Source organism: Mobula hypostoma, chromosome 13 (genome assembly GCF_963921235.1).
Source record: "Mobula hypostoma chromosome 13, sMobHyp1.1, whole genome shotgun sequence".
In the NCBI taxonomy this organism is placed as follows: domain Eukaryota; kingdom Metazoa; phylum Chordata; class Chondrichthyes; order Myliobatiformes; family Myliobatidae; genus Mobula; species Mobula hypostoma.
Window position 1 is genome coordinate 10,215,257 of NC_086109.1, and position 13,931 is coordinate 10,229,187.

The 13,931-nt window shown below is 46.2% G+C and overlaps 1 protein-coding gene across 1 annotated transcript in view; it reads left to right on the forward strand.

The window, feature by feature from the left end:
- The first annotated feature begins 1,270 nt into the window (after positions 1–1,270).
- The window catches only part of LOC134355417 (N-fatty-acyl-amino acid synthase/hydrolase PM20D1-like), a 102,970-nt gene continuing 90,309 nt past the window's right edge, over positions 1,271–13,931 (forward strand). The window contains 2 exon segments of the mRNA XM_063065268.1: positions 1,271–1,708; positions 13,348–13,580. Of these exon segments, the coding sequence (XP_062921338.1) occupies positions 1,306–1,708; positions 13,348–13,580 (636 nt within the window). The 5' untranslated portion in view covers positions 1,271–1,305.

Consider the following 13,931-nt stretch of genomic DNA (forward strand, 5'->3'; position numbering starts at 1 on the left):
TAACAGAGGGATCCGTGGACCACAGGCTGGAAACCCCTGCCCTAAATTTGACCTCCCACTTATACACTAGGGAACAGTTTACAGCGGGTAAGTAACCCACCACACTTCTGAGACGGGAGGCTGGAGGCCTGTCTCCTGTTTGGGTGGGGGGGGGCGGGGAAAGGAGACAAGCTTAGCAACAGATTCAAAAGGGAATTGGATTGGAATCTGAAGAGAGTTGCAGGGCTATGGCGACTGGGGAATGGAAGTGTTTGGACCGAAATTGCATTGAGCTTCAAGCACCATCTGCAGTTTCTTGTGGTCTCTTGCCTGGTATGAGGGCTGTGATGCACAGGATTGAAAGAAGCCGCAGTGGGTCATAAACCCAACTATGCCCATTGCGGGCACTAACTCCCCACCAATGAGGATGTCTTCAAAAACAAGTACCTCATGAAATCGGCATCCATTCAGGACATGCCCTCTTCTCATTACAACAATCAGGGAGGGGGTACAGGAGCCTGAAGACCCATAAGACCATAAGACAAAGGAGCAGAAATCGGCCATTCGGCCCATCGAGTCTGCTCTGCCATTTTATTATGAGCTGATCCATTCTCCCATTTAGTCCACTCCCCCGCCTTCTCACCATAAACTTTGATGCCCTGGCTACTCAGATACCTATCAATCTCTGCCTTAAATACACCCAATGACTTGACCCGCACCGGATTTTCCGTCTTCCCCATCAGACTTATACATGATACATAAACCCTGGAAGACAACATCGCTATTCCTCTTTCACACAATATCTATCTATTATCCACCCGTCTGTCTGTCTGTCTATCTGTCCGTCCGGCTGCCCATCTATCTGCGTTGATATCAGAATCGGGTTTAATGTCAAATATGAATTTTGTTGTTTTGTGGCAGCAGTAGGGTGAAGTAGGTAAAAAAAATGCTAAAAATCACAATAAGAAATGCACAGTGTAAAATTAAATTCAATAAGTAGTGCAAAAGGTGTGTAAAATAGTGAGGTGGTGTTCCAGGGTTCATTGTGCATACAGAAATCTCTAAAACGTTATGTGTGTGTCTTCAGGCTCCTATACCCGCTGCCTGACGGTAGTAATGAGAAGAGAACTGTATAACTCAAGTGACTGTTTTGATCTATTGCGACCGACAGACTTCTCGCCGCATGTCAGTGATAGTGAGCCCAATTTGCACTGTGTCTCCCTCCCCGTCGCCTGCAAAGAGAGTTGGACCTCGTGAGAGCGGAGACAGTTCATTGGCTGGGAGGCTCGGGGCGGTGTGCAGCGAGAGTGCACAACGTTATATAAAATGCTGGACGCTCTCCGATCTCGTTCCGTTGGAACAGCACTCCGCAGTGACCGAGCCGGACAGTGGGAAATGTCCACAGCCGATGCACTGATGCCACGGCCGGGGCCGAGAGAAATGAAGTGCGCGAAGACCCGAGTTAAAACTACGGCGCTGGTCGCGCTGGTGTTGTTCTCGCTACTGCTTATCTTCCTGGGCGCCCTATTGATCAGGACCTACACGTTTAGGGCCGAGCAGCAGACGGCAATCGGTCAAAGTGCAGCCCTCGCCTCGGATTTCAGCCTGAACGAGAAAAGGCTGATGCTGGACAATTTCAAGGGAGCTCTGAGGATTGCCACTGTGTCTTGGGACGACTCCGACTTCAACACGTCCGCACTGCGAGAGTTCAGCCACTATCTGTCTCGAGGTAACTTCTGCCGCTCTCTCCCGCTCTCTCTCCCTCTCTCGCCCTCTCTCTTAGACCATCTGTCCACTTGCCAGCATCTTGCACCCGGACTTGCTGATAGAAGGTGAGGGATTGCCGCAATTGTTGTCCCTAAAGAGGCATTGAACTTCGAAGGGAGAAGGTTGTAGATTATTTGTCGACAATTTGTGTGTGTGTGAGAGAGAGAGAGAGAGGAGGGCACACACACACACACACACACACACACACACACACACACTCACACGAGACTGCGGATGCTGGATTCAGTAGCATCAAACAAAACTGTTGGGGATCAGTCCTGATGACGGGTCTCGGCCCAAAACATTGACTGTTTATTCCTCTCCATAGATGCTACCTGGCCTGCTGAGTTCCTCCAGCATTTTGTGTTGCTCTGGTTTTCCAGCATCTGCAGAATCCTGTGCATTTAAGAACCAGAGGTTCTTCCACGACTGGACAGGAACCAAATACCTCAGTTAGTGCAGTCGTGTACCACCCCGGGGGGGGGGGGTCACATGACTGCCTACAGTGCTACTGTTTTACTAATCAGACAGAACACCACTAAATGCCTTTACTATTAATCTCTGACCAAAACATCGACTGCTTTTCATTTTCATAGATGCTGCCTGATCTGCTGAGTTCCTCCAGCATTTTGTGTGTTTTGCTCTGGATTTCCAGCATCGGCCGGATTTGTTGTGTTCACGAAAAGGCGTTGCACATTTTATTATTGTAAATATTTTTATAATGAATAAAGCCTATTTTGGTTAAGAAAGGAATGCTCAGTCAACAATCGCTATCCCAGCTCCCATGTGCACGGCATTTCGACTCCCCTACCTATTTCCATACTGACCCATTCATTCTCCGACATCCCTACTGACAGGGTGAAGCCTAACTCAAACTGCAGGGACAACACCTCATAGTCTATCAATTTTCCTCCCCTATCTCTCTTTCCCTCCTAACTTCTGATCTTCCATTTTTATCCCCTCTCTCCCCACCTCCATATTTCTCTCTCTCTATCCCTCCCTCCCTCTCTCTCCCCCCTCCCCCTCTCCATTTCTGGTTTTGCCTGCCATACACATCTCTCCTCATGTTTGCCACTATCTTCTCCTTTGTATGATCAGAGTCCAGTGCTTATATCCCTGTGTCCCTGCTCATCTCCCTCCAGCAGATGTCTCTCCCTGCCCCACCTCATTCCATCAGCCTCTTGTTGTTTGCCTCTTTTTCCTTTACTTGCCTCCATGGAAGATGTGTAGAACATGGAAATTTGGGCATACAGCACAGTACAGGCCCTTTGACCAACAATGTTGACCTTTTAACCTACTGCAAAATCTATCTAACCCTTCCCTCCTACATAGCCCTCCATTTATCAATCATCCATGTTCCTATCTAAGAGTCTCTTAAATGTCTTTAATGTATCTCTCTCTGCCTCTACCCTTGCCAATACATTCCTTGCACCCACCACTCTCTGTGTAAAAAAAAAATGACTGACACTCCCCCTGTAATTTCCATTGGTCACCTTAAAATTATCTCCCATTATATTAGCCATTTCTATCCTGGGGAAAAAGTATCTGGCTGTCCACTTATCATCTTATATACCCCTATCAAGTTACCCCTCCATTCCCTGTTCCCATTCTGGCGTATCGACCCATGGCCTCCCACTTTGCCACAATGTGGCCACTCCAATGGTGAAGGAGCAACACCTCATTTTCCGACAAGGTAGCCTCCAACCTGATGGCATGAATATCAATTTCTACTTCCTGTAAACTTCCGCTAATGCCCCCATTGACTTCTCAAACTTCCGATAATGCCCCATCTCCCCCTCGTACCCCATCCATTATTTATTTATTTATATACACACATTCTTTCTCTCTCTCTCCTTTTTCTCCCTCTGTCCCCCTCGCTATACCCCTGGCCCATCCTCTGGGTTTTCCCCCCCTCCCACTTTTCTCACTCCCTGGGCCTCCTGTCCCATGATCCTCTCGTATCCCTTTTGCCAATCACCTGCCCAGCTCTTGGCTCCATCCCTCCCCCTCCTGTCTTCTCCCCCTCCCCCTCCCACTTTCAAATCTCTTACTAACTCTTCCTTCAGTTAGTCTTGACGAAGGGTCTCGGCCCGAAACGTCGACTGTACCTCTTCCTAGAGATGCTGCCTGGCCTGCTGCGTTCACCAGCAACTTTGATGTGTGTTGCTTGAAATTCCAGCACCTGCAGAATTCCTCGTGCTCTCCTTCCTGTAACTTTTTTCCCTACCCCTTCCCTCTACTTCTATTCCACACTCTGGCCTCTCGCCTCTTCTCCTCAACTACCTATCACCTCCCCCGGTGCCCCTCTTTCTTCCTTTTCCCCTATGTTCCCCTCTGCTCTCCTCTCAGACTCCTTCCTCTCCAGCCCTTGACCTTTCCCACCCACCTGGCCTCACCGATCACCTTCCAGCTAGCCTCCTTCCCTCTTCCCCCACCATCCTTTTTATTCCTTCAGTCCTGCTGAAGGGTCTCGGCCTGAAATGTCGCCTGCACTCATTTCCACTGATGCTGCCTGGCCTGCTGAGTTCCTCCAGCATTCTGAGCATGTAGCTCTCAACCTCCGTCACTCCAAAAGGAAAAGCCCTCGCTTGCTCAGCCTACCTTCATAAAACATGCTCTATAATCCAGGCAGCATCCTGGTAAATCTCCTCTGTAAATCCACCCATTATCCACCTTCCTCCCTCCCCTACCCGGGACTACTGGCATCCCCTCCTCAGTCTACTAATCACCTCAGTTTCCAGTCTCACCAGTCCCCCTTTCCCAACAGGCCCTTCCCCCCCACAGATGCTGCTTGATCCACTGAGTTCCCACAGCAGATTTTGGCTCCAGGTTCCGGCAACAACAGCCTCTTCCTGTTTCTATCCTTGGAACTGTTGTTGAGGGGGGTAGTAGGGAGAAGTTAAATATCAAATTTGCTCATAAGGGGGGATGGTTAGTGGCAGTGGGTGAAAGAGACACAAAGACGCTGCAGAAGCTGGAACCTGGAGTTACAAACAAATGGCTGTAGAAGTCATCGGACCAGGCAGTATCCGTGAAAGTAGAGGGGATGGTCACTGTTTCATTCCGAGACACTGCATCAGGACTGAGTGGAGTGGGGGCATGTGGCCTGGTGAGACACGGACTTGGAGTTGATAAACGTCAACTGTTTATTCCCCTGCATAGAAACTGCCTGACCTGCTGAGTTCCTCTAGCATTTTATGCGTGTGTTTCCCAGGATTTCCAGCATCTGCAGAACCTCTTCTGTTTGTATTTGAATCCACTTCCTCTGTGGTGACTTTTTCCCCCTTTCTCTATCTATCTATTTTTGTCCTCCTCCCCTCCCGGTCCTGTTCAAGCACCACAGACCTAGTTCACCACAGGGTTCCCTGTCCTCTGCCCCTCAACTTCCTGGTGACGCATGGAAAACCTCATTAATGTCCTCCAAGGAAGGAAATCTGAAACATTGTGCAGCCTGGCTTAAACGTGATTCCTGACTTGTGACCCCAGACTTATCTGGTTTAGTTTCTATATAACGTCAGAGGTGAGTAAAGCACGGTAGGGTAACACTGTTAATATACCAGCTGCCTGACTTTAATCCGCACAAAATGCTGGAGGAACTCAGCCAGCCAGGCAGCACCTATGGCAAAAAATACAGTCGACATTTCTGGCCGAGACACTTCAGCAGGACGGGAGAAAAAAAGATGAGGAGTAGATTTAAAAGGTGGGTGGAGGGAAGACAGAAACACAAGGTGAAAGGTGGAACCTGGAGGGGAAGGGATGAATTAAAGAGCTGGGAAGTTGATTGGTGAAAGAGCTACAGGGCTGGAGAAGGGGGAGTCTGACAGGAGAGAACAGCAGGCCATGGAAGAAAGAAAAGGTGGGGGGGAGCACTAAAGAGAGGCAATGGGCAGGCAAGGAGATAAGGTGAAAGGGGGACTGGGGAATGGTGAAGGAGAGGGCGAGAGGAATCAATGTTCATGCTATTGGAACATCAATTTCTCAAACTTCCAGTAATGGCCCCTCCCATGGATCTCAAGTTGGGAAACCCTGCTCTAAATAAAGTTAACTGAAACACACCTCGGATACAGACCCATCACTGAGCAGCAACATGCTTGTGATGTAGCCTTTCTGTACCCTTTCCAGCTTAATGACATGCTCCCTGTTGCTTGGTAACCAGCAATGCACACAGTACACATTGTGGGGGTGGGGGTTAGTGTCACAGTTTATAGTGCCAGCAGTCAGGGTTCAATTCTCAGCACGGTCGGTTTAATATCAGAGAATGTATATGTGATACAGCCTGAAATTCTTACCCTTCACAGACATCCATGAAGCAGAAGAAAATCTCCAAAAATGAATGATAGAAAAATGGTAGAATCCCAAAGCCCCCCTCCCACCTCCACACACAAGCACAAGTAAAGACATTAAACCTCCCCCTCCCCTTCCCCCAGCCCCTGCACCACCCGCCATGCAAGGAATAGCAAAACTCCCAAAGAGACCATGACCTAAAGTTCATCAGAAGCCAGTGTTCACCCCAGCAGTTCAACATGCTTCAGGCCCTCTCTGCCGCTAACGAGGGAGAGAGAGGAATTGAGGGAGAGTGAGGTATGGCTCAAACCACAGCAAGAGCTCACTGTTTTGATGTTACAGTCTCGAGTGTGGCTTATTTCAACCGCAGCGTTTACTGCTGTCTCGACGTTCCGATCTCCTGCAGTTTCCCCCGGATGCTCCGGTTTCCTCCCATGTTCCAAAGACGTACGGACTTGGTTCAAGAGTTGTGGGCATGCTACATTGGTGCCTGAAGTCTGCCAACTCCTGCAGGCTGCCCCCTGGCACACGCTTCAACTGTGTTGGCCATTGGTGCAAACGGCGCGTTTCATTTTGTGTTTCGATATACTGTCCGTGTGACAGTAAGCCAGTCTTGAGGCTTCCTGTCAAAGAGTTTCTGACAGTCTAGTCAAGGAATTGTCACATGGCCTTCTCCCATGATGCAAGCAGAATGTCCTATGCTTACTTTGGTTCTGAGCAAGACTCGGTGCAGTGGGCTTAATGCCATAGTGGGTTGGGAAAGCTCTCCAGTTGCACCCTATGAGTCAAATACTGGAAATACTTCAGGAAAGAATTGCACATTGCAGAGAAGGATGGTAGGATCTTTTTCCATGGAATATTAGCTCCCTGTGCCAAATAGCTTCTCCTGTATTAATCTACTGCTCTTTAAAAAGTTTGTGGTGGATAGGATTGTGGTCTTGCTTAGATTAAAGTAATCAAATACTTGAACATAAATTTCAGATCTCAGCCAATGAATATCTGTTTGGTTAATTAAATGCATATGGAATTTGCAATTGGTTTATAATTGTTACAAGCAATGTTCCCTCTAACTTGTAATGACCAGTGGGCACAAAAATCTTGGGCTGTGCAATTTTTTTGCCCAGTGACAACAACATGTGCGCATGAATTTTTAAGTGAAAGTAAACCGAAGCTGTTCTAAGGATAGTGAACTACCAAGCCCAGTTTGTTGTTCGTTGCTTAAATGAAATAAAATAAAATAAAACATATCAGTGAATCTTAATGCTCACATAGTATACAACAGCATGTAAGAATACCAGTCTTTTCACGTGTTATTAAAGTTGTTTGAAATGGTCAAACAAAACTTATAAAATAACAAAGCTAGTTGACTAAATATCCAGATGTGTATCTTATTTGGAAATCATTACATACAGAACTAATTTTGAAGCTTAATTACATAATATACTTAACTGTTTAAAAAAAGGTTGGGGACCCCCGACTTAACATGCCAACGAGGTGGAGGATGACGACTTTTTTTTGCACAGCTTGAATTCCCTTGTGCACTAGTAACAAAAGCTGTGTGCATGCGCACACCTTAGAGGGAGCATTGGTCACATGTAACAATGCGCAGCGAAATGCTTATTTCGCATACCATCCAGAGAGATCATTTCATTGTAACTGAACAGAGGAAGAATAAAGTGTTAGATTTACAGAGAAAATGCAGGAAGCCAATAAGATGCAAGGTCAGAACGAGGTAGATTACGAGGTCCAGTGCCCATCTTATTTATATATTGAGATACAGCACAGAGCACATCACCTAGCAATCCCCCAGTATAATCCTAGCCTAACTATGGGACAATTTACAATTGAGCAATTAACCAACCAACAGGTCTTTGGTACTGTGGGAGCAAACCAGAGCACCTGGAGGAAACCCACGTAGTTACGGGGAGAATGTACAAACTCCTTATAGGAAGTGGTGGGAATTGAACTCGGGTGGCCTGTACTGTAAAGCTTTGTGCTAACCATTACACTACCGTGCCGCCCTAGTCTTATCATAGAAGGGAACCACATAGATGGGTAGATGCTGGTCTCAAACCTGAAGGTACATTCTTTTAGGCTCATACTTCTTCTACCTGATGCAATAGGGAGAAAAGAGAACGTGTAGGATGGGTGGGATCTTTGATTACGTTGTCTGCTGTACCGAGGCAGCAGAAAGTGTAGACCAGGGTTTCCCAACCTGGGTCCATGGATCCCATGCTTATTGGTATTGGTTGGGAACCTCTGCTGTAGACTGTGCAGATTGTGAGGTCAAGAGTTCATTAACGTACAAGAGGTTTATTCAAAAGTCTTATAACAGTGGGATAGCAGCCCTCCTTGAGGCTGGTGGTTTCAGGCTTTTGCATCTTCCGCTTGTAAGGAGGTTGAGAAGAGCTAATTCCACAGTGGTGGGGCCTTTGATTATTGTTGTTCTTTTTCGCACCTTGTGGCATATCGGGGAGCACTCTTTTGCCGTTTCCTTAGCATTTGTCTGTTTTTATGAAGCCGAATTGCTAGCTCGACAGATGGAGAGCATGCTGGGAGCCGGCCAGATTCGAACCAGGGACCATTCACCTTGAAGTCCAGTGCTGATGCCACTACACCACTGGCCGAGGGGCCTTTGATTATGTTGACTGTTTTACTGAGGCAGTGAGAAGTGTAGGCAGAGGCTGGTTTTTGTGATGTACACTTCTCCACAGTTTCTTGTGGTCATGACAAGAGCAGTTGCTATACTAAGCTGTGATACAATCAGAATGAAATATTGTGGTGGAAGCGAGCACCATTGATCAACGAACTACAGGGCTGTCGCTAAAGAACAATTTGGTTCAATCACGTCCATCAGACAAAGAGATATTCCATCCTTATCTATCGAGACCCATCAACTGTCAACTGTCAATTGCTATTTCCTTTTCTCTGTTCCTCCGTCTCATTCTCAGAATGAGGCTTTCCTTTCCGAACATATGAATCAAAGTCAGAATCAAGTTTAACATCACCAGCATGTGTCATGAAATTCCTTAACTTTACAGCAGCAGTACAATGAGATACATGAAAACTAAATATAGAGAAAAAAATACTGAATTACAGTAATATATATACATATATATCTACTAAATAGTTAAAGATAGTGCAAAAAAAACAGAAACAAAAAAAGTAGTGAGATAGTGTTGATGGGTTCAATGTCAATTTAGAAATTGAATGGCAGGTTGGAAACAGCTGTTCTTGAATCGCTGAGTGTGTGCCTTCAGGCTTCTGTACCTCCTTCCCGATGGTAACAGTAAGAAGAGGGCAAGTCCTGGATGATGAGGGTCCTTTATGATAGATGCCGCCTTCCTAAAGCACCACTCCTTGAAGATGTCTTGGATACTGCTGAGGTTAATACGCAAGATGGTGCTGACTAATTTTACAACTTTCTCCTCTTACTTCTTCTCTGACCTTCTCCTTCTTCAAAGAACAAGGTTTCTCTTCCTCTGCCATTAATGCTGCCCTCCCCACACATCTCCTCCATTTCCTGGGCATCCACCTTTGTCTCATCTTCCCGCGACCATAACAGGGATAGAGTTCCTTACCAACCACCCCACAAACGTCCGCATCCAGCACATCATTCTCTATAACATCAGCCTTCTTCAATGCGATTGGACCACAAAACACATCTTTACTTCCCCCACTGTCTGCTTTCTAGAGGGATCGCTCTCTGTATGACTTCCTTGTCCACTCATCCCTCCCCACTGATCTCCTTCCTGGCAATTATCCCTGCAAGTGGAACAAGTGCTCCACCTGTCCATTCACCTCCATTCAGGGTCCCAAACAGTGCCTCCAGGTGAGGCAACACCTCACCTGCAAGTCTGTCGGGGTCATCTACTGTATCCAGTGTTCCTGGTGGAGCCACTGGTACATTGGTGAGACCTAATGTAGATAGGGGTGGAACGCTTTGTCAAGCACCTTCACTCCATCTGCAATAGACCATAAGACCATAAGATAAAGGAGCAGAAGTCGGCCATTCGGCCCATCGAGTCTGCTCCGCCATTTTATCATGAGCTGATCCATTCTCCCATTTAGTCCCACTCCCCTGCCTTCTCACCATAACCTTTGATGCCGTGGCTACTCAGATACCTATCCATCTCTGCCTTAAATACACCTAATGATTTGGCCTCCACTGCTGCCCGTGGCAACAAATTCCATAGATTCACCACCCTCTGACTAAATAAATTTCTTCACATTTCTGTTCTGAATGGGTGCCCTTCAATCCTTAAGTCAAGCCCTCTCGTACTAGACTCCCCCATCATGGGAAACAACTTTGCCACATCCACTCTCTCCATGCCTTTCAACAGTCCTGATGAAGGGTTTCGACCTGAAATGCCAACTGATTATCCTTCTCATAGATGCTGCCTGACCTGCTGAGTTCCTCCAGCGTTTGGTGTGTGTGTTGCTCTGTCAACTGTCAATGTTAACTCCCTACTGAGTTCTGAATTAGGCCAAGAAGAACAGTTGGTATCTGTTCCTAATGGAACTGGAGTGACTCACTGATGACAAAACTGTTGCATAACACACTCAAAATGTTGGAGGAACTCAGCAAGTCAGGCAGCATCTATAGAGGGGAAATAAACAGTCGACATCGCTGGCCGAGACCCTTCATCGGGACTGGATAGGAAAGGGAGAGGGAGGGCATCAGTTATCAGGGAGTAGGGGAGTCCGAGTGGGGGGGAAAAGAGGAGCAGCAGTTGGCTTGACAGGTATTAGGTGAGTCCAGGTGAAAGGAGTTGGGGGGGGTGGGGAAGGAGCAGCGGCTGGCAGGTAATAAATAGGTGAGTCCAGGTGAGGATGGTGAGGGAGGGGAAATACTCGGTAGATCAGGCAACACTGTGGAGAAAGAAGCTGAAATATCATGGCACCGTAACGTTAGAAAATGAACTTGAATTAAGATGCAAAGCAGGGGGAGGGATGGAACAGGAACAGTTATTACCCTACATTAGGCCCGGACCAGTGCGGTTAACTTCACTCACCTCAACACTGAACTGATTCCACAACCTACAGGCTCATTTTCATGGTTTCTGCAACTGATATTTGCAATATTACTTAATTTTTTTTTTGTATTTGCACAGTTTATATTCTTCTGTTCTTTGATTGTTTGTCAGTCTTTGTGAGTATTTTTTCACTGTATTTCTGTGTTCTACTGTGAATGCCTGCATGAAAACGAATCTCAGTGTGGCATATGGTGACACCCTCGTACTTTGTTAATAAACTTACTTTGAACTTTGAGAGAATGATAGGGCGGAGAGCAGGAAAGACTTAAAGGCATAGATGGTGGTGACGGCTCCTTACATTGCATGCTCTCAACCATCACCTTACTGAGGTTAGGCAGCTGACCAGAGACCTCTGTCCTGGTCTAGTCTTTCAAGTTGTCTCAGGTGTAGCCCATTACTGCACTTGATGTCTAAAAATCTTCATCTCCCAGGGATGAGGTCTTTGGAACTTCGGTTGATGATCCTGTAGCTCTGGGCTTTAATGGGATGAGGTTGCTAGCCCCTTGCCCAACCCTCCTTCTTTCGTAGCTCCAGGGTGGAGTTTTACATCGCAGTAGTAATGTTAAATTTCTTTTTGTTGTCGGGGTTAATGAAGTCAAGGAGGGAACAGAGATATGGCCAGTAGGGGTTTCAGGAAATCTGAAATAAAGAACGTTGTGTGCCAGAGTTAATTTATCTTTCATTGCTCAGATTCAGATTCATTTATTTACCACAAGCATGTTGAAGCATCCAGTAAAGTCTGTTGTTGGCACTACGGTAGAGTAGTGGTTAGCGTGATACCACTGCAGAGCGGGACATCGGAGTTCCGAGCTCAATCCCTTGCGCCCTCTGCGAGGAGTTTGTGCATTCTCCCCTTGACCGCATGGGTTTCCTCCCACAGTCCAAAGATTGTACCGGTTAGTAGGTTAATTGGTCATTTTCAATTGTCCTGTGATTAGGTCAGGGTTAAATAGGCAGGCTGCTGGGCAGTATGGAACCACTGTATCTCCAAATAAAAATAAATTTTGCCTTTAGCTAAACCTGAAGCCAATTACAAGTGTGCATCAAAATAAATTAATTTCACTTGAAACAAATTGAAGAGCTACAGGGGGAAGTTCCCCATCAGAATACAATTGAAATCTGGAAGCGGACTTGCCTTGTTAAGAGTGGAGTCTTCTGTGTGTTACCTGATCATCTCCATGTGCAAACATTTCCATTGATCATGATACTGTCTTGCATCATGTCTGTATTTTCAGCCAATAATTTAGCTAACAGAATATAATGGTAGGAAGTGGGCTTCTAGGTCATATAATCATCAGTTCCAACTACTGCAATCGGCTGTCTGGTTGAATTAAGCTCCTAAATTCAGCTCAGAAACATTGGAAACTGTTCACGTAACCTGTCCTTAAGTTACAGATGGTCCATCAAGTCTACGTATGAAATGTGATGTTATTTATCTCTGCTTGGCTGCTTGCGTCACTCTAATTCTCTGCCATAGTCTCACTCCAGGTCCCTCACTCTCCTTCTCGTCTTCCCTCCTTCAATCTCCTCCACCTTCTCATCCCTCCCTGTACTTCAATTCCCTTCTCTCCCTCATTCTTTCACTCTTCCTTCCTGTCCCTCAGCAGGTCGGGCAGCGTCTATGGAGATATCCATAGATAGTGCAGAGGTAACCATAGATGTTGTTAGGGCATTCTTTGCACATATTAAAAAACAACTTCAGCAACTAACTTCATCCACCAATTTTCAAATCTGAATATAGACTGTAGGTTAAATTTAAAATGCAGCTCTGAACAATAAGTTCCTAAGAACTGTGAACCACAGTTAATTGGAAGACCAGATAATGCTGATTTAAATTCATTCGGGTACCTGTAATGTGGGTGCAAAGAGGGAAGTGTAAAGGTGGTGGATAGTTCAAAGGAAGCATTGTGGATGCATTGTAAATATGGAATTGTCCTTTGATCTTTAGCACATAAAGTGCCATGTAGTGTTGGGTCAAGCAGACCTCTTCTTCGGAAAGGGGTCGCAATATGATGCCTGCTATGTCTTATTTTGTCGAATAAAGTGACTGCTTCATATCTACCAGTACTTCTCTGCGGTGACTTTGTTCTCACGACAACAGATGCTGCCTGACCTACTGAATTCCTCTAGCATTTCGTGCGTGTTGCTCTGGATGTCCAGTATTTGCTGATCCTCTTGCATTTATGACCTCTAGCCTCGCCCAACCCAAGGAGAAAAAGCCTGCATGTATCCAACTGTCTATGTCCCTCATAATTGTGTATTCCTTTTTGTTTCCTTGCAGTGTTTCCAAATGTGTTTTCCTCACGCTTTGTGCACCATGAGATAGTTGCAAACTATAGTCACCTGTTCACTGTCATTGGCTCCAATGACTCTCTCCAGCCGTACATCCTGACCGCCCACCTGGATGTGGTCCCTGCAGTAGGAGAAGAATGGGAGGTCCCACCATTCTCTGCGGAGCAGCGCAATGGCTACTTGTATGGACGGGGCACTTTGGACGACAAGCTATCTGTCATGGTACTGGTTCTTTCAGTTAGTTTTAAACATAGAACATAGAATAATGTGTTTTTTTAAAATTATTGCATTCTTTATCTTATTGTGTTTCTTTTTGTGCTGCGTAGAATCCAGAGCAACAACTATTTCAGTTTCCTTTACAGTTGTGTACTGGAAATGACATTAAACAATTTTGAATAGCAATTACTGCACTCTCAGGGCCCAGCTCCAACTGGCATCAAGGTGACGATTGTCAGTGGATGGAAAGTTCAAACTTCGATGCCAGGGTCAGCAAGGACTAGTTAGACAAAGTTCCCTCTCAATTGTCTTGACACTCCCAGGATAGGGAAGGGACCATAGAGCACTACAGCACAA